Source organism: Oenanthe melanoleuca, chromosome 1 (assembly GCF_029582105.1).
Source record: "Oenanthe melanoleuca isolate GR-GAL-2019-014 chromosome 1, OMel1.0, whole genome shotgun sequence".
Taxonomy (NCBI): domain Eukaryota; kingdom Metazoa; phylum Chordata; class Aves; order Passeriformes; family Muscicapidae; genus Oenanthe; species Oenanthe melanoleuca.
The window spans coordinates 81,372,457-81,394,117 of NC_079333.1; the positions used below are offsets into that span (position 1 = coordinate 81,372,457).

Sequence of the window (21,661 nt, forward strand, 5' to 3'; positions counted from 1 at the left end):
AAGATTATCAAAGTCTGACATAATCTCCCTGGGATGTCTTTTGTCCACTGTTGTCCTCTTCTTATTCTTTTTTCCCCTCTTTTCCTTCACAATACTTTTCTTTGCTTCTTCTCCTCCATCTTCTACAGGTGGGCGAGGGCAGGGCTTTGTAGTCTCACCATCCAGGCTGGAAAACCAGAAAAGGAAATCCACAAAGCTAAAAGCTCCTATCTCATAAAACCTCTTTCACAAATACATAGATTTCACCTTTTTACACCTCTTACAGTATTGACAAGAGAAGGACTTCTCACACTCTTGACCATTTGACAGGGCTATAAATGTCCTACAATATAGTTTCCCTTTTACTAATAAAATAAGTGACGGATAGCCTAAAACAGGGCTCTGGCCCTTAATCATATCTGCCTCTTATGACTCCAAAAAGGACATGGGCAAAAAAGACCCTTTTGCTGTGTGGGTCCAGATCACACAGTGTTTTACTTTACATATGAAACTTCTTAACTACATTTGCAGAGTGCTTGCTCTGCTATAATTATTTCTTTCCACAGTGACAGCAGAAAAGTGCCCCAAACAGATACTAATGATTCATACTAAAATTGTAAAAGCTATATTAATACCTCTAAAGATTAGTCAAACCCTTAATACACACCACAAAAACATTAAAAGACAATCCCAAACAACTCAGAACTGGAGTTAGCCAAACCATTGTAATACATCTGTGGCCACTGACGACTTCCTGTCAACATGGGAACCTGGGAAGTGCCTTTTAATTTTTTTTCCCTTACTACTCCAGCACTTAGCATAAAGGGTTGGTCTCTTTTTGAGGTTCTAATACAATTGCATTCAGAATTTTTGATTCCTTTCCAATTAAATTATGCTTCTGCATTGTCCTGTCAACATTGTCTTTCTCATTAGATCTGTGCACATCCATGCTGAAGTGTCTCCCTCTAAGTAGGACATAGGAGGGAGGGATTTATTTTAGAAATATAATAAATAACAAGTTTCATTGGAAAGCAGACTTCCATGTCCTCGAAAAAGGTGAAAGTTCTAAAAAAACTCCATTTAGTGCATTCATTTCAGTTAATTCTCCAAAGAATTCCTCTGTTTGCCAGAGCATAACTCAATTTTCTCCTCATTTGTACATAAAAATGGCAATTCAGCTTGCTAATAAATTCTCTTTGGAGAGTGAATATTTTTTACTAAAGCACTTATTCATGAAAAAAGAATGTAGAATGGACACTATTCTTATTGCTTATGCATTTAATCACATCTTTCCTTAATATAGTACTTCATTTAGAATACAATCCAACAAAGTGGAAGGGAAAAACTTCTGCTGATTTTGCTGGAACTCAGAGCAGTTATATGCCTGCCTCTTTTCAACTGGTTGCATGCATTAAGAAGGAAACTATGGTCTTCAGGTTTGCTTTTTGATGACAAGAGGCTACTGTCATATCAATGATTTGGCCTGGGAAAAGACATTGATGGATTCCCAGATTTGAAATTCTGCTCAGTAAAGAAAGGGCATTCATTTGTTTGTGTGCTCTCTCTGCAAGCTGGTGGAAGGTTGAGTGACAAACTGTACTGGGATCACTACTAAAAAATATGTGGGAATCACAGGACTTAAATCTCAGTTGCTTTGCCCTCCATCATTCTCAGTGAATCCATAGATCAGCCCACAACTGGTACTCTCACCCATAATTTTTAGATTAAAACTTTAAGGATGATAATCATATTAGAACATTTCAATGAAAATTAAGAACATCTGTGGGTGACCAAGCACTGGAGCAGGTTTCCCAGACAGTGTGCAGTCTCCTCACTGGAAATACTCAACCATTTGGATGCAATCATGTGCCATGTGCTCTGGGATGACCCTGCTTGAGCAGGGGGGTTGAACCAGATGACCCACTGTGACCAATCCAAGGTGACCCATCCCATGACTCTGTGATCTAAAATTGCCTTGAATGGTGGAATTTATTTCTCTTTACAACTACCAGAAAGGAAGGTGTAGCTAGGTGGGGATTGGTCTCTTCTCCCAGGTAACCAGGGACACGACAAGAGCACACAGCGTCAAGCTGCACCAAGAGAAGTTTAGGCAGGACATTAAGAAGTTCTTCACAGAAGGAGTGATTGGGCATTACAATGGGCTGCCCAGGGAGGTGGTGGAGTCACCATCCCTGGAGGTGTTTAAGAATAAAAACTGGATGTGGCACTCAGTGCCATGGTCTAGTTGACAAGGTGGTGTTGGGTGATAGGTTGGACTCAATGATCCCAGGGGTCTTTTGCAACCAAGCTTATTTTGTGATTCTATGATTTTTTTCTGTTCATGTTTCCTCTTGGAAATAAACTTCCCATGATGGGGATTATACAATTGTTTTGCAGCAGTACTCATACTACATGAAAGAGGAAATCCTTCATCCTGTGGATGTCAAGGCAAATGGAAGATTCAAAACAAATTACATTTTTTCACACAAAATGTTAAATTGTGAGACTCCCCCAGGAAGAAGCTATGGATGATGAAGTTTTACATGGTTTCAAAAAAAGTAACTGCACAAATTCATGAAAGAAAATTCCATCAAGGCTGTTTAATACAGACATTCCAATTCTGCTTCAGAGAATTTTTAAATCCCAAATTATTATACGTTGGGAATGTATTCTGGAGAAATATCCTTAGATTATTGTTCTGATCTTATTGTCCATCCAAAGGTTGTCTGAGGTTCTTAGTGCTCTGAAGGGTGTCACGATTTCAACTGGATTAAACTAGAACTTAATACAAGATGAAAATGTGATCCATAAACACTTGGAACCACTGCATTTTCAGTACACACTTCATATCTTGCTGCACATTAATTCTACAGAACATAAGTAGGGGCTTATGCTCATCTTACACATTTTCCATCAATCTCCAGATTTAAGATGAACAAGTATCTTGGAAAAAAATTACAAGTTAATGTGCAGCTTTACATAACAATAAGTATCTTAAAAGGAAAATAAGAAATAAAAAAAAAAAAAATAGAAACTCCATCTCACCTTTCAGCAATCCCCTTAAGAACTTTCTGGGACTAAGCTTCAAACCACGACATCCCACCAATGTTTCCAGAGTGAAAATAAGGCAATAGATTCTCACATAAACTTAGTTGCATGTGCAGAGTAACCCAGTTCACAATAGATGTAGTTAGAGTACAGTGCATAGAAACCTGACAGCATAGTTGAACTCAAAGTGCTACATTTAGGATTAAAAATTTTGAAATTTGGTATTTTTAAGGTTCAGAGCAGCCTTTTTCCACTGGATTCCAGAGGAAAATCAGACCCATCTACATCATCACTTCAGAGCAAAACTGCACCCTTCTACAGAACCACTGCTTCAACTGAACCACATCTGCCACTCCAGGAGGACTGCAGCCACCATTTAATAGGACTGCTACCAACACGCTGACTGACAGGGTGTCAGGTTGTATTCTGACTCTGTCAGTGTTTTAGGTTTGTTTTTTGTAATACTGTACTTCTACTTTAATTTTCCTAGTAAAAAACTGTTATTCCTATTCCCATATCTTTGTCTGAGAGGTCCTTAATTTCAATATTATAACAATTTGGAGGTAGGGGTTTTACATTGTCCATTTCAAGACAGGCTCCTGCCTTTCTTAACAAACAGAGACACATACTCACATCTCATAATCCACCGTCTGCACCGTTCTTATGTACTGACATGAATGGGCATACTTGGCTTGGCTGATTTTAATGAGCTCACTTCTTACACAGTGTTTCTGCAATAACACAATCAACATTCATCTAATTTAAACTGAAATCTTAAAAGCAATGAAGATACATATGCATAAAAAGTCAACTGTTTAAATGAAACTGTAATCAGACTGCAATAAAGGTAATTAATATAAAAGTTTCTTTAATGCACACTATCAAAAATGCAATAAAATTATCATAATGGTTTACAAACAAAAAAAACCAAACCAAACAAATATAATGGAATTAATTTGAGACTATACTGACTGTGTTAAAACTCCCTGTGTTTATTATTTTAGAAGCATGAAACTTGTGAAAGCCACCAAACGTATTAAAGAAGGAAGAACAGAGTATGATTTAAGAATAAATTATTCTATCGAATTTCTTTGTTCAGATTTATTACATGAGCTCTTCATTGCACTCTGAAATCTGATCTACTCTGGGACAGGGAGCTCATTAGCTTGGAAAATTCTATCCGCCTCTTCAAAAACAGAATAATGGTAAAATTGCCAGACTGGTATCATCTTCTAGGTTTACTTACCTCCCTGTTGTTGAACATCAGTACTGTGTAGAGTTTGCCAGCTGTTTCCTCTCTCTCTGGTGTTGCTATGACAATGGCAGGTACATAATGTTCATTTTCTGCCTTTCTCCCAGTTCTGGCAAACACATAGTCTCCAACCTGCACACCAGGAAAGCATCAATGCAAGAACCATGTAACTTGTGAGGTTTACAAGATATAAAACGCAACTACTAAGGTATTTTTATGTGAATTATAATTCTATTATGTTCACATGATTTAACATAGTTCATTGAAAGATAAGAACTTGGTCCTTGCATTTCTGATCATGCAATTTCCACTGAACTGGGGAGAGAACACAAAACAAAGGACCGAGCTCGAAATGTACCTGGGCTTAGCTAGCAAGATGAACTGAATGAGGAAACTCTTATAAACTCTACATTCCCTTCAATTCTATGAGAATTTTAAAGCTTTCAACAAGCTTTTAAACCAGCCTTGAGAATTTTAGATAATTCCAGACGCAACTGATTTATCCAAAATTGTTTTTACAATTAACACAGAAGTCACTATTTTATATCAAATTCTGCAAGTCTCTAGAGTTGGGTACAGAACTTACAGAAATATCAGGAGCTACCATATCAGGATTTGCCTTTATCTCAAACTGAAAAAAAAAGGTACATTTCTAGTTTTATATGTAGCAATGCAATGATAAACATTTCTTTTATTCAAAACAGATGGATCAATGCTGCAACCATCATCTTTCTGGTGTGTAGAATAAGAGTCACCAAAAAAAAAAAACCAGCAGTGATTACAGATAATCAGCTGACAAATTTTAAAGAAAAGCAAAATGGAACAGGGATTATATTTTTTTTTATTACTGTTATTTGCCTTATTATATGGTTATTTGCTGGATTTAAAACATGCTGTGGAAACTAAATGGTTAAAACCTGCTGTAAGTCACACTATGTATAAAAGGTTCTCTTACACTTGTAAATCTGTGTGCTAGCAAACCATAACTCTTCTAATAAATAGCTCACCTTTCTTCTATGATGGGGAAATATTAATGTTTTATAAAGAAAACAATATAGATTAGCTTAGAACACATAAATTTAATAAACAAAGTAATAGAATTACAATGAAAACAAGCTTAAAACAAATGAAAAACTTCATGTTGAAACAGCACATGAAGAGAATGAAAAACTCTTCTTTAAAATAAATAAATGTATTCAAAGGATTTTTAACAATTTATAATTTAATCTAGGTCTGAGCAAATACAATACAAAATGCATATTTGCAATCATGAAAAAATACAGCTTTTTACCTGCAGATGTGGGCATGGCATAGCACCTCCCACAGGTATAGTGAACTTGACAGGGACATCATAGCTCTCCCCATTGCTGAAGTCAACAAGTACAGATGTAGAACTCATATTCCTTATCACAGTTCCTGAAAAATAAAAAGCATAAAATATTCAAATTATTTTTCTCTCACCCCTTGTGGTAATTTTTTTTTTTAAAGTCCTATAGGCTGTCACACATCACTGAGGTCAGACATGTCTATACTGTACATTCTTCATTTTCATTTAGCTACCGTAAGCTGTGCTAGGGCTGCCTTACTAACCATTCTTAATACTTCTAAAAAAATAAAATGAAATCTTGTTCAAGCACAGGTCTGAAATTTGTAAGTTGATCAGGTTAACATAACAAAACTGACAGTTAACATAATAAAACCTTTACCACAGTTAAAAAAATGTAATTGAAAAAAATCCTAACCAAAGAAGTAAAGGTAACACAAAGATGAACACATACATAAGAGTATATTTTTCTTAAGAAATAACAGAACTGAGTTTTACCTAGTATCCATTCTGGCTTAATATTCAACAAAAAGGCAGCAGCATTTAGTGATCTTTTTGGACACATGCAGAAGCTTGGCTGATGATTTCCTTCCACACTTTTCACAGACAAACATATAATTGCTCTCCAACTTAACAAAATGAATGTCTTCTTATAAATATGTATATATATATATATATATACACACACATACAAAATATATATTCATTTTCCATGAATACGCACATGTAATATTAAATTTCATTAAGAAAGAAGAAGTCAATTATGATAATAACATGGTTTTATCAGTATTAAGGAACACTAAAGAAAACTGAAAATATGAACAAAAATATATACCTGGATAATAAAATCCTGTGACATCTGATCTTGCAATTACCTTTTGGCTTTTGTGAGTCACAAATATTTGATATTTTTGTCTTGCCTTAGACTTCAGCTTCCCACTTTCTTCTTCAAGTCTCTGTAATTTGACACAATTATTTCTCTACAACAGCTAATGCAGTCAGCCTTAATCTATTCTTTGGAATTATTTAAAAATTGAGGCAATGTAATGCTACGAGAGCTGTAAAGAATACACTGTAAATTGTAAATACACTTTAAACTTTCAGAATAATTCTAAGTACAGGAAGTACTAATGTAAGAGTTTTCGCTATAAAATCCTGTTCTGTATGGTCATAACAATGCTTATATTTTCATGTGTTCAGGTAGAAATTTACCTTGATGAATTATAGCTCTGGCCACCATTTTCCTACAAAAAAAATTATGAAGCTGCACAATTCATATTAAAGGATGAGGAAGGGAAAATCAACTCTTTTTTCAGAATAAGAAAATTTGCTCTACACATTTACTTTGTCCAGATAGGAGAGTTTTAGTAATCTGATTTGCACTAGAAGTACCTCATTTTACGGGACGAATCATTAAAAAATAACTCACAGACTTAATAAAACCTCTGCTTGCTAGGATGTGTATGACCTGCTTCTTTTTCTGATGACATTTATTTTCTAAAAAAATGTATTTGATTTGATACTTTATTTTCCCTAATAGTAAATAATGATGAAAAAGATATTAATAACATTGACTAAATTGTTTGTTCTCAATTTCACTAGAATTATCACAATCTCTTTTTTTCAAACTCCCTCTTAAAAATCACAAAAAACCCAAGGAAAAAAGTCCTAAAAATAAGCAAAACACACAAAAGAGGCAAGGAGATATTTTAAATTGGAGATATATGGGATTTTTCTAGCTTATTCTCTACCCCTAGAGAATATTAATTATATCAACAGTTTGCATTTTCAAACTCAGACTAAACCAGAGGCTCTTCACAGTGCTTAACTGACTGCTTGAAATATGACTCAACAACGGCTGATCTGAGAGCAGACCTACAGTTCCACAGACACGAAAAGGTATTTGGATAAAGCATTTACTTAATTCCTCAGGCTCCAAAAGGACAGCTGCTGCTGAATATTTATTATCAACTAATTTGTAATGCTTGACTAATAGCTTGGGCAACTTCCAGCGCTCCACATTAATCCAAATACTAAAGACGACACAAGAATCCACAATGAGGATTCTGAGTTGTGCAGAATTCAGGTGGCTCAGAAACACTGTCTAAATTCAAATCCATCTTTCTTTTCTCTCACACAGCTTTTAGGTGTTCAGCAGGATTGACCCAGACACTGTTGGAGTGGCCATTTCTGCATTCAGTATTTTTATTACAAAAAAGCCCCATCTGATTCTCAGGGATTTTTACCATGTTTCACTCTGCTTCTGTTGAAGGCAATGCATTAAACCACAATGGTCGAAGGAGACTTTGTTTACTTCTTCCAGTAGCTGCTACATTTTTAACTTCCCTTTCAAAAATAATAGTCTTTGCACTTTCCTACTATAAGTGAGAATAGACATGAAGAATATGTAGATCTCCATGTATGTTGGCTCAAACTTTGGGTTTTCATAATCCTGACACCTTCAGAGTCAAGCAACCACCACTCTTCCCTGGGTGCCAGTGGAAACAAGCCCATTCTGCATGAACCTAGCCCATTTTTATAGAAGTGCCTAAAAAGAAAGAGCTAACAACTAAGGTGTTTTATTTAAAATTCAGTGAAAAAATCATCAGGAAATTTAAAAGTCTGCTTTGCTGAGTAGAGTTTCAGGATAATTGTGATTTTTCTATGATGTCACAATGACAATTTCCATTCAGAGCCATATGAGCTATTTCCTTGCTGTAATGTATTTCAGTTGGCAGTTTATTTCTCTATACCCATTTTGTGGGCACGCATCACAAAACCTTCAACTACGCTTTTAAAAGGCTTCCCATTTTTCTTCATTTTATCCCACTGTTTTTCTACCACATAAACAGAATTCTAATTACATCTGCATTTCTGCCTCTCACTCTTGAAGCCTTTCAGTTGCAGATTAGCAATTACTGAAGATGCTACTCTGATTAGACTCCTAAAGCGGGTTGACTCAGGATAAGTGATTGCACAATGTTAATCACATCATGTCTGAGAGCACACACTGGTTATTCCAAGGCAACAGAAAAATTACACTCAATAAATGAAACATAAACATGTTTCTGCTGCTCCTGTATTGGGACATTATACAGCATAGGTAAATCAATAATCAAAATAGCTGTAACAGCAATGTAATATTTTCAAACTAATGTGAAATGAATTGAGATCATCTGCTTTTTGAAGACATTCAAATTTTCCAAATTTGCAGTCTTAATGGACTTTAAAAACTCAAAAACTACAGAACACACACATATAAAAACACTTAACTTCAATCATAGTTTCAGAGTAGCTAGACTAATGTATTTACGCTAGACTCATGTATTAATGAAACGGAGAGAGAAAAAAAGCCTCTCTGCCTAGCCAAAAGTGGGTGTCCACTTCAGAATGAGCTCCAGATGCCACTGACTCAGTTCACAATGCTGTGATATTGCACCAGTTCATGTATATCTACATTTTAGGGACAGTTAAAAATGAAGTCGAATCCCACCTCTTCTCTCTGTATCTTCTTTTACAAGAAATGTACCATAAAAGATTACAGTGAACTACTCCAATATTACAAAATCTTTTAGTCCAATTTATCAGATATTAACCCAACCACAAATCTCGTATCTAAATTGCCATTAATATATCTGTTCTTTTTCTTTCCTGCTATCATTGCAGTGGAGATAAAGATACTTTGCTACGATTTATTTCTAAGAGGCTCGATTTCTGTAACTCTCTCTGAAGCTTCAGAACTTCTACTTCCCCAATATTTAAAAAAAGTAACTTAAAGCTTGTTTTCTTTTTAACTACCTTCTTTCCTCTATCCATTTTATTTAACATAATGCTACATGTCTACTTTATCATCTATGATCATGGAAAAAAGTATTCCAGAGGTAAATAGTGAGAAGGAATCTTAGGGGGAAAAAACCTTTCCCATGTATTACCTTTTTATTGTTGCTTATGTGTGAGTCTAAGTTTTTCTCGGTTTCCTTTTTGACAGCTTCCTGAAGATCAGAGGCTTGTTGTATATATGTTAATGCTTTCAATATCTCATCTTCTAACAATTTTACATCTTCATAGGAAACTGGCCATCCCAAATTCTCTAAAGCCTCTAGTAAAGCTTCTTTATGCTGTATATATTGGACTGGCCCATCCTCTTTAAACCTTAAAAAATACATATATATTTCAAGAAATTAAATCACAAGTAGGAAAAATTTTAATTACATCTGTGCTTTATAGATGGAGTCACAAATTGTGAAGGCAGAATAAAGAATCAGATTTGCTCAATTAATCTTCTGTATGCTACAAGTTATTGCATTTCATCCAGATACTGCTGTGTTTGGTCAAACAATCATGTCTGGTTAACTATATCTGATATAAAGACAGCTACACAGAAATTCAAGTGGCTGAGCCATAATTTCTGAAAAATAAATCAGATTTTTTAATATCTATGCACTAACATTAATGATTAATATGCTCCTCTAGCAATGGACTGTGCAACTGCTACAACCTTTTTTTCGTATGCATAATTTGCCATGTTATCAATAATTAAATATTTTGGATGACACCCTGTCAAATTTCTATACTCTGTAATTCACTGTCTATCAAGAGATATCTATTTCCTTTTTTATTTCATTACATGCTGTTTTGTTCAAGAGTCTTCATTTCCTCTGTGCACCAGAATGAGGTTTTGGTTCTCCTTATTAATGATAGAACTGTAGGTTTTTACTCATTAGCTTATGTCTTCTTAAAAGCATCCTAGCTTTCATTCCCATTTTTCTGTGAAGAACTCTTTCATGCCCATTCAGTTTTCATTAACTGATCTTCTCTTTATTCTCTGGCACAAACAGATGCTAGCTTCACTGATGTTTATACAGCAATTAATTTTCTAAATCAATATTAAAAAATAGGCTAGTTAACATAGTACAAACTTCCAGAGTGATCTACAGTTTCAGCACATGCTTTTAAGGTGCTTATTACACCTTAACAAACCAGCCACTAGAGAGCTTTTTATGGGATGAGAGATTTACTTTGATGTCGAAAGCAATGACATGCTGCCCTCCCAAGGCACTTGATACTGATTAAAGATAGAGAATCAACGTTCAAATGGAACACAATTCCTTTCCTTTAAAAGTAATCAGCACCACAAAAAGGAGGTCCAGAATTTAATATTACTCCATATCATATATATTTTTTTGAAAGCAAGGTATATTTATGAAATATTTGAAAATTAAACCAGCTGGTTATAGAAATAGTGACAAAAAGCTACCAAATATTTATGACCAGCCCTTCAGAGCTACATTAGAAAACCAAAAGTGATAGCTTACTTGTCTCTTTCCTCCTGAGATAGTGCTCTCCAAATAACTAGGTTCAGGCGCCTATTAAAGAAAGCAAAGCAGTTTTTGAGGGAATGCAGTTCCTTGTGCAGCTGATCATCTAAAACTAGCAAATAAACACAGTTTCTTAAGATATCTGCACTGATTTGTATTCCAAGCACACTGTATCATCAAATTGTATCCTTATGGTTCAGCTATGAAATTATCAACTGCAAAAGAAGATGGGAAAACAGTATCTTCCCTCAAATAACAGCATGACTATTTCAGGGTCATAGAAGGTTTAATGGCAATCACGGCTGCTTCCTGCCAGGATTTTCTATGGATGGTTGTCTTCAGCACCAGCAAGTTAAATCAAATAACAAAATTGATTAAATGCCAGTTAAGCTGCACAGTTCCTCCAATTAAATGTTTTCAGAAAATGTAGTCTGAATGTAGTAAAGCTAATTTCCATTTTTTTCCCTGCTAAGATTACCTCTCAGTTGTGCCATTCAGGTTTCTAATTCATTAAACTCTGGCTATGAAGAAAAACTACTGACAGGAAAACAGAAGTGATTATCCCAAAGCAATGCAGTTCTGAGATCTTTTAAAAGCACCACTAAACTTTCTGCTTTTGCTTTTTAAGACATAAATTTTAAACTCTTATAAGATCATCTAGCTTATGTTTTTCTCTATTAACATCCCAAACAAGCCATCACTCAATTACTTCATTTCAGCTATAGATCCTAAGTACTGTAATTCTAAAAAAATTTTCCAGGTTTCCTTTAGATACAAGAACAAATTCATTGCTAGGAAAAATTCAGACTGTAACCTGATTGACTACAAGTAGATTTGCCAGATTTACTGGTGCATGTACAAGAAAAAGCACATTAACAATATATTCTGAATACTAAATTCTTGATGATTCATTTTATCTACCAGAAACTAAATCACAGCATTTTTAGAATACAAAGTACTTAGTTCATTCTCAATATACAGTCTCAGCATGCTCCAATGCCTATTTCAGCCTTCTAAATTTGCAAACGCATAACTAAGTTGGTTATAAAAGCTTCTGGCTATACAAAATCATACTCATTATGAAGTTTTCAGTGTTCTTCTCCTTTAATTCTATATATTCTCTGTCAGACCACAAAAATTCTGCCCCCACTTTTCTCCCTCTAAATCTGATGCTAAACTCAATCTGCATATGGAGAAAATATTGGCATGTTTGCTTCTGTGCTTGAAACCTGTATGTACTGATCTATTCTTTCATCTACATATGTCAGAATAAATCTGTGACCAACCACTATTTACAAAGCTGAACTGCAGCTTTTGGAAACTCAGTTACTAGAAAAGGGCTGTGACACCTAGAGCAAAAAAGTTTTGACTGGCTTGCTCTTTCACATGTAGAGGAAAAGCAAAGAGATCTCTTTTTTGTACTGTCAATTATAGTATCTTCAGGCAGATTTGTCTTCTGTATCTCTATTTCATGGAAGTAGGAACTCGATCCTACTATTGTAAGTATGCTGATTCATTGATCTCTGTTAGTAAACACAAGTAAACACCTTATCACCAGAGTTTTATGGAGACTTTGGAAATGCTATCAGAGTTTAACCAAAAACAATTTTCTTCCCCCTTAAAATCAAAGTTAGGAAATGTAAAATACTCAATAGTAGGGAACAGCAATGAAAAACTTGAATTTTTTTCAGAATTCACCATCACAAATACACCACTTGAACCTTCTATTAAAGTGTGTGACAAATCAATTTCTATGATATCTTTTGATAACATCAGTGATAAGAGTGTTGTCTCAGTGACAGAACAAACAAAAGAGACTCTTATTCACTGAACTCCATTAATACTAGACATAGCAAGCAGCATTTTCAAATCAAAATTCTTGATTTTACCACAAAAGACCTATATAGGATAATAGGATTGAAAAAAAAAGCTATAGCATGCTTTAGAAAAACTGGTATGGTCATAGAGCTACCAAGGAAAATAAGACCTCTTCAAACTTTAAAGATCCCCTGTGGAATTAATCAATAAACAAAGACAAAACACTTGTCATCACTTGTTTTGGCCATATAAAATATTTACATTTGTAAGTGTTATTAGAATACAGCCTCAAAACATTTATTAAAATAATTATAGTCAAAGCTCTCATGTGATTACTGAATTACACTATTGTCAAATAATTTCCTTATTTCAAAAAAATGCATGAAGTTGGACCATGGAAAGAAGTAGCTTAGAGATCTAATGCCTTTGTCCTCTTTATTTCTGTTGAGCTTTTACTAACACTTAATCAAAAAGTACAACATATATGCCTCTCAAAAAAAAAAAAAAAACACACCAAATTCAAATTCTCAGGTTTTTATTGGTGCCTCAGTTATATTCTTGCATGCATAGAAGGTGATAGAGAGCTAGCATCAAAAAACAGGTCCTCAATTTAAATGTCAGCCTACGGATATGGGACTTCAATTTTAATTAAAAGTCTGGCTAGAATTATATCTTAAAGTGAAATTCCTCTTGAGGGATGACTGGTTTCAGGTTTGCTCCCAAAAAGTAAAATAATTTTGCTTCTGTCACTGAACAAACATAATATGAGCAATATATTGTTATTTATCTCCTTGCCTATTATCTGTTTTTATCTGTTTTCACATTCAGTCTTTTTGGGGGTTTTTGGTTTGGTTTGGTTTTTTACGAAAATAAAATTTCTCCTACATGTTCATGGTGGATTAAAGCAAACATGTTTTAATGTCAACATGCAGAATTATCATGTGTGAGGAAATACCGACTACCTGAGAAAAAAACTGAAACATGACTGCAACCATGATAAATTTCTGGTGAGTAGACTTGCCTCTCATAGGATTTAATTGCTTCTTCCAGCTTCTCTTTATAGGCATCAAGATTCACTGCCCAAGGATTAATTAGTGCAATTTCCTTCTTGTCACTGCTAACATGGCCCAATGGTAATATCTATTATACAATAAAAGACATAGATATAATTTATCATACAAGTTTTCACATGACTGAATGCCAAGGCTCAGAACAGCCAGAAGGAACACTGGAAGCTGTAGAAAGAAAAATCTAAGCTCCACAAATGTCAGAATTAAGGCACAGCTTCTAGACAGTTCTTCTAAAATTATGCAACCCCATTATGCAGAAATTACAAATTAAGATTCCTAACTACTAAGTAATTCTAACTAAATCAGTACTGTCAAACAACTTACTCTAATAACGTAAGTCAGAATGAAACAAATACATCTAGTGCATGACCATATTCCAGGTTTCATTGCCTTAAAACACTCATACTTTCTAGTATCTAATTCTGGTATACAGATGTAAGAGTAGATATTTATATGTATTTAATGCTCTTATTCTGGAGGACTTATTTTTGTAAGGAATGAGAGTAGTAATGCTGTAGACAGATATTTCTCACCATCACACTGATCACCAAATAGTGAGCAAGGTGGACATTGGTCACTAAAACTTGTATTGGTTACTTAGGAACCTAATCAGGTTCATCTGGATCAGAACTTCAATATTTTTCAAATCTCCCAAGACAACACCTACATAAGTCAACTTCTTTATAAAATAAAAATGAATACAACTGTGAGTAGATCTTCAAAAGGCAGAGAAAAGGATAAAAATGGATGACAAGAGAAGGAAAGATGCCTTCCAAACTCTCAGTCCAAAGTCCCAGCATCTTTCAGCCTATTAAATTATTCAGAAGTTCATAAAAGAAGAGCTGTTTTACATATCAGTGTCCTGATGCCGAATCAAAAAAAAAAAAAAAAAAAAAAGGAAGAGCTGGAGAAGAGAATATTAATCTTTCCAAAACTGTCTTCAACACATATGATTGAGTGGGAATCTTCCCCAAGTGCCTATCTAAGATCCAGATATATATAAGAAAAACATGGATGAGGTTAAATTTACATTAAACTAAAACCCCTGTTGGAGAATAAGATGATTAATCACAAAATACAGCAATAAAGAGAATTATTTAATTGAGAAAATTTCTCAGTGATGCTTTATTTGTGTTTGAATCATCTCAGCATAGCTGGATTCCAAATCGCAACAGTATAAATCACTCTTTTAGGAGCAGGGCTGTGACTTTATATCACCCTCTCTTTCCAAGGACATCTTCTCTCTGATTAATAAATCTGTGTCACATCAGTGCCAGACCACATCAAAGCTCCAAATATGATATTAATCTTATAATCACTTAGAAGTTAAAGACAATGGGAACATGTCAGTGAAAGTATCTTGCCAGAGACAGATGAGGTAAATCTCTGCCCATAACTCTAAGCAGTGATATCTGGCTACTTGTCATTTCCAAGTGAAGTTTGAAAGATGGCAGGCAGGGAAGTGATGACCCTTCTTCCAGTTCTGCAAGGCCATGATTGTTGTCTAGAATGTTACTCAAACTAAGGTAACAGAAGTTCAGCAGGGCCTCACCACGTAGGATGCCTCACAAATTCCAAGAGTAATGTCAAGTACAAACAGCATAATTTGAAAAGTGACTGTTTAATATAATTTATAAAATACATTGTATAGAATTGAAGGGGCAGACAAGCATAAACATATTATTATATTTTTGAAGACAAGAACCAGAATGTATTCTTAACAAATACTAAACTTGAAATACTATGCATACTTTGAGAACAATGAAAACTGCTCACAAATCAAGTGAAATTTGATATATTCAGCTGATAGAAATCACAGAGAAATTTTTTTATTGCCAGAATATCTTTTTCATTTTCTAAATTATATATTTTAACTTTCACACTAAAAGAATTCACTTGTTTCAAAATGGCTTTTATTTCAAACCCCAAGTTTCAAAACCTTAAAGACAAAACCAAAGCACAATAACCTTATAAAAATTTTCTTATTTTAGACCAAAGACAGATGGTTTTGTTGGCTGAATCTGATTCTTTTGAGCAAAGCACTGAGTCAAAATTCCATGACTTGCAGACCTGTACTTAGATGCCACAACCTGCGACATATATTTACGTAATTCTGAGGAAGGCTTCCCCCAGAATTACCATGGCATAATTGAGACACAAGCCATTATCTCTTTTCTGAATATGAACCTGGATGGGTAGTTTAATAAACTAACCTCTTTGAAATAACTGAGGTGAGACTGGCAGACAGCACAGAACTGAAAACAACAGGTCAGCCTTTTGTTAATGAATAGTTGTCATAGAAACCTTCTCCTTGCTGCACCTCCAAGGTAAGAAAACTGTTCACACTTATTCTATCATCACTGCTGGCAAAGGCCGAAAATAAAAATCATACTATCCCATACTATCATACTAAATGATGTCTGCATTCCACACCAAGAAAACTAAGATCTCAGAAGGAACAATGCAAAGTTTTCTGTACATTTATTATCTTCAATGAAATCTTCTGAAGTACTGGAATAGTCAAGATCCTTAAAGTCTCCTATTCAAGCTCACTGTCTAGTGTCTATTTTATTGATATGCTGGTGTGAAGCTTGAGGTGAAGTGGGTTCTGTAGCTCAGAAATTCTACTGCTTTCACCTTGTGTGCAACCCTCAACCTTCCTTTTCTTTTCTATACTCAGCTTCAGATCCAGAAAAATCCATTCCTCTACATATAGAACAATAATTCTACACTGCCTGAGAAACTGAGTGTCTGATTACAACTACTGGAGACTATTAGGTATGAAGAAATTAGAAAAATTATTATTTTGCCTCAACATGCCCGAATCTAAAGAAAGATCACTGTTTGGATTCTGTACAGCATCTGTTGCTTCAAATAACACTGAACTTAATTCAGTCCTGAACTAGACTACCAAGAGTTCCTATGAATTGTTACTTGTACACAGTACTTGCTGAATTATAGTTTAGACTAGTTTCAAAGACAGACAGACTGTTTTACAAACTGCTTTGTTTTTTGCAAGGGTTGTCTGCAATGGATTCAAAGGGCTGTTCATTAAGAAACATGGAAGTAAAAGGACTTCTTAGGTATATTCAGAAGAAGATGGAAAAAGAAGCGACTGCTCACAAATGAGATGTAAGAGTTTTGTAAAATTCACAATGCCTTTTGTCTGGCATTTATGGTAGATTGTTTTGCACAGTTTTGTAACTACTGGATGTCTGAACTTTTTTGAAAAATGGCTATTTTACATCTGAAATGTTAAAATGTTTTAAAATGGTCTCATATAAAAAGACATATTTTAATTATATTTTTTAAAAATCCCACTTATAAAAAAAAATCTTACAGATCTTGGTTTTGACTTGGTTTTACCAAATGAGAGGAACTGCTTTTACCAAAGAGAGGAACTGGTTTTCTTCTACAGTCTGAATGCTTTAGCAAAAATTCTCATTCCTAAATTTAAAAAATAAGCATGAATACTTTAAAATGTGAAATTGTGTACATTTACCATAAATCTTTTACTATACCACATTCTATTACATATCCCTTGTTCTTTCTTTATTACTTAAAAAGTTATTTAACATTTTCTTTGAGTATTGTTTAAAGAAACTGTTTTTATTAATAGAAATGAGCTGCAGCATATTCATAGGACTTTTGTAGGATACATTGCACAAGAAAAATTAGAGCAACTTGCCCTGAAATGGATTTCCTATAAGTGGAATGGCAATTTAAACTTTTTGATACAAATTTCCCCCTAAATTTTACAAAATCTTACAGCCACCTTAAAATTTCATTTTAAAACTCTCAAAAATTAGTTTTAATTACTGAATGACAATACTTTTCAAAAGATCTTAGTTCACAGTCACATGTAAAAGTTAAGAATGTACAAATCCAGGAAATGTCCACCAGCACTCTTTTCCAGATGCTTTATGAAATAAAAGACATCCTCCAGTGAATTAGTAAGTATCAGTGGAGGCTGTGGTGCTCAAGAAATTGCCAGCACCCAATGGCTGCACACTGCCATCAGCTGGTAACTCTGAAAGAACTTAAAGTACAGAAGACATACTATTAACTATCAGTTTTATCTTCTTATTGATGCATGAATGAACATTCAGATATGCATGATACATTCAGTGCACATCAACAATCTACAATACCAGAAAATGTTATTATGATGTTCATAGAAATTAATTTTAAAAACCCTTTAGAAAACACAAGTTTTGTTCTAGCTTTCAAACAACATAGGAGTTTTACCTTATCAAATACTTTAGAAACCACGTGCTTGTCCAGAACTGGGATGTATTTTGTACTGTGAGGGACAGTTGCAGGAGCTAAGGCATCCATGATGGTGAGTCGCCTTGCAGCCAAGCCGTGGGTCTTTAACCAAAGAGCTGAAGAGATATCTAGAGAGCTAGAAAAGAGAGACTGTGAGATGAAGCACAAGGCTGAAATACATTTGAAAGGTTTGAAATGAGTGAAGAAAATATGTAAGTTTTGTTATGCATGTATATATGCACACACATACCTTTCAGATTCCCTTTTCACATTCTGCATTTTCAGATCTAAGAGAAAACATTTGCATTTTGTTATCTCAGAGATTTTTTGCACACCAAAATATGACTAAATAAGTTGCCATGCAATAGCACCAATTTTTTTATTTGAGCCTACAAGCAGCATCATGCACAAGGACTATACATCATTTCAGTTGCTAATTAATCAGTGAGAATTACTTTTCCTCACCTTCATTGTGCTTGATCAATAAAAACAGTGTTACCATATGCCTCATGAGCCCTAATCAGCCAGCCAGGAAACTTATAACACAAGAAGGCAATTCTGGTTTTTTTTAACTGGAATTTGTTTCAGTTTATTTATTTTTGACCAAGACCAAAGATTAACCAGCTTATTTCCCAGTCAAAATGTGATATCAAGTACTACCACTAATGAGGTGGCCAGGGGTAGCTAATTTAAGGTACACCACCATGAAAATCTTTATAAAAGATATATAAAAAACTAAACACAAAATGCTAAAATGTAAAAAAGTCAAATACCTTGAACTGTCATTGGTAAGGTTTTAGAATGACTTAGAGGGTGTATCATAAAGTTCTGAGTTAGACTAATTATTGAAAGAAATTAATACTGCCTGGATGTATTTCTAAGCCCCACTAAAAACCCAGTTGTAAACTTCTAGTTTGGGAACTGGCAGGAGTCTGGCCACAGCTGTAAGATCACTGTCACAATACCCAACTTCATGTCCAACTCTGCATTTCTGCTGAGTTTCAGTCCTTTGTATTGCAGATCTGCATGCACAGTTTTGCCTCAAAGGAGGCACCATTAGTTACAAATGCAGGGAGAAACCTTATCATCTGCCCCACTTGGAGCTCGTTCTGTCAACTTGCCTTTGAAAACTGTTGTACACTTCACACCCTTCTTGACAGAAAAACCCTTTTCCTCTGGAGATACTCCTTCCTCTGGGCTTTCTTCCCTAGCTTTCACACCATGGCTCAGGATTCGCAGCAGACTTGTCTTTGTCTGATCTGTAGTTGTTGAAAGGGAAAGAAAGGAAGAGCTAATTTACTGCTCAAATACATGCCTGGGATTTTTGAGTTCCTCTTTGGTATTCACTATCTAAGGGAGTGCCTTCTCAATACCTCAAACAGAAAACTACTTCAACACAAAGTACAACTTAGTATTTTCCCTAAAGATGAGGGTTTATTTTACTTCAGCTGGGTAAATTTAGTTTCAGACTGCATACAAAGGACACTTCCAGGAGAAATGTAGTATTATGGGTGTAGTAAAGGGAAACATTAGTTTAAGTAAGGCTGTAATTGGTACAATACAGATCACCTCTTCCTTCTTGCCAATTATGTACTTACTTAGAATAAAAAGAGTTAAGGTTTAATTTAATATCTACTGTTAAAAAGCTGTTTACAGAGCTTTCATAACATTCCACTAAAATACTACATTTTCATGGCAAGGCCTGTGACAAAGCACGAATGAGCAGACATTTGTTAATCTGGTTGGGTCAAATGAGTAGGATGGCTGAAAAGTAGAGATGAAAAGAAGTTTAGATTTTCAAAATAATGATTACTTGAGTCAGCAAACACTTAATTTGTTCACAAACTGAGGGATGATTTTTGCTTTGCAACAGAATCATTTCAAGTTAGTGAATGAATTCTGCTGACAATTATAGCTCATTTGAGTCTTACCTGCATATAATGCTTTCTTTCTTCGGGCTGGACTGGCAGCAGTGCTTTGCCCAGTTTGCTCATGTGATGGCACTGATGGCTCTTCTGAAGCACAGCATGGCCTACTCCTAAGAGAATTACTCAGCTCTTACATGTGTTTGGATACACACAGTGTGTGTGTCTGCTTGTGATTACTGTTTATAAGTGACAAGAAGAAATTACTGCAAATATATAACACCAGCTTAAAAAATGCTAAGCTAAAGCTTTCTAGCAATTTAAACACTGATTTCAAATGCTTCAAACAGTACAAAATATTTTTTTGTTATACCAATATGCATTTCAAAGGGGAGTTCAAAGGTGGTTAAAATATTATTAGGTTTTTTAATTATTGAAATGTAATTTCTTAGTCTATTTAAAAGATGTTTATTACTTTTAAGGTAACACCCTCATATACTTTTAATAAAAACAGAATGCTCTGGAATAGCTACTTCAAATCCCAGGGCTAAGTAGGTAGCATCAGCAATGAAAATATCTGCTACATACGCACATATATACACACACATACGTATTTATGTCCCAGCATTAATAAAAAAAAGAAATATGCAAATTCTGAAATAAACACTTAAATTTTTTTTCATACTGGACGTCCTACCTGCCCTTTCACACGTGAAATCATAACACATCACTGTCCACTTTTAAAAATTTTTACTTTATTTTCATCCCTTTACTGTTTTAAATAGATTTCTGTCTTAAAAATCTGATTCCTTTTAATGCATTTTTAATGTTTTTTACTATCACTGCACAAATAAATACATAATTTGTACATAATTTATGTATCGATCAGCCTATTCCAATGAGTAGCCGTTTAGTCATGAGGTATCAAGCCAGATCTACTTAGATGACAATAATTTTTCATTAATTCTCTAGGTCAGGGGGACCAATTTTTCCATGTGTTGGAGGCAAAAAAATAATTTCCCCTCTTTGCTTTAATTATTCATAATATGTGAGACTCTTGGTATATTTCCAATAATTTTGTTTCAGGCATCGCAGCTTTAGTAAATTTTTCCAGATTTTTCCTTTCCATTACCTTGGCTGTTATAAAAACCTCAAGAGTAAGAAAGCAACAACTCTTCTTTTAAAAAGAAGAAATGTAAGAGATAGTTCCCACCTATTATTAACATGATAACAGAATGAAGACATACTTATTCTCTGGATAATTTTCTTTATTATAAGAGTTCATCATCAGACTTTTCTCATGAAAGTTCTTCGCTTTCTCTAGATCCTTCTCTCCTTGATCAATTTCTCTTTTTAAAAGATGTATGTCTTTATTCTAAAAACAAGAAAATCAAATGTTTTAGTACAGTTACTCCAAAATATGTTTCATTTCTGAACTGAAATGATGCATGTTCTGACAGGAACTGACTTAGGACAGCTTCCAAATTTTGTATACTTTTTCAGGTAGGCTCTTGTGCTTGGCATTAGAGCCTTTCAGATTATTCTTCCTTCTAGGAAAATGGCAAGCATTCCCTAACTAGCCAGTTACTTCTTGAGATATGAACAGCTGTATTCCTGAATAAGGTAATAAGATCACTAGCTCCATTCATCTCAAGCAAGCAAGAAAATAAGTAAGGAAATAAATAAGATACAATACAAGATACGTAATTAAAAGGGAC

General features: G+C 34.5%; 1 protein-coding gene across 1 annotated transcript in view; it reads right to left on the reverse strand.

Moving 5' to 3' along the window:
• VWA3B (von Willebrand factor A domain containing 3B) overlaps window positions 1-21,661 on the reverse strand; it is a 62,523-nt gene that overhangs the window by 3,240 nt on the left and 37,622 nt on the right. Inside the window, 13 exon segments of the mRNA XM_056497236.1 lie at window positions 3-166; window positions 3,661-3,758; window positions 4,274-4,411; window positions 5,571-5,695; window positions 6,439-6,559; window positions 9,536-9,755; window positions 10,919-10,969; window positions 13,761-13,879; window positions 18,058-18,214; window positions 18,329-18,365; window positions 19,200-19,337; window positions 20,010-20,116; window positions 21,191-21,318. Coding sequence (XP_056353211.1) covers window positions 3-166; window positions 3,661-3,758; window positions 4,274-4,411; window positions 5,571-5,695; window positions 6,439-6,559; window positions 9,536-9,755; window positions 10,919-10,969; window positions 13,761-13,879; window positions 18,058-18,214; window positions 18,329-18,365; window positions 19,200-19,337; window positions 20,010-20,116; window positions 21,191-21,318 — 1,603 coding nt within the window.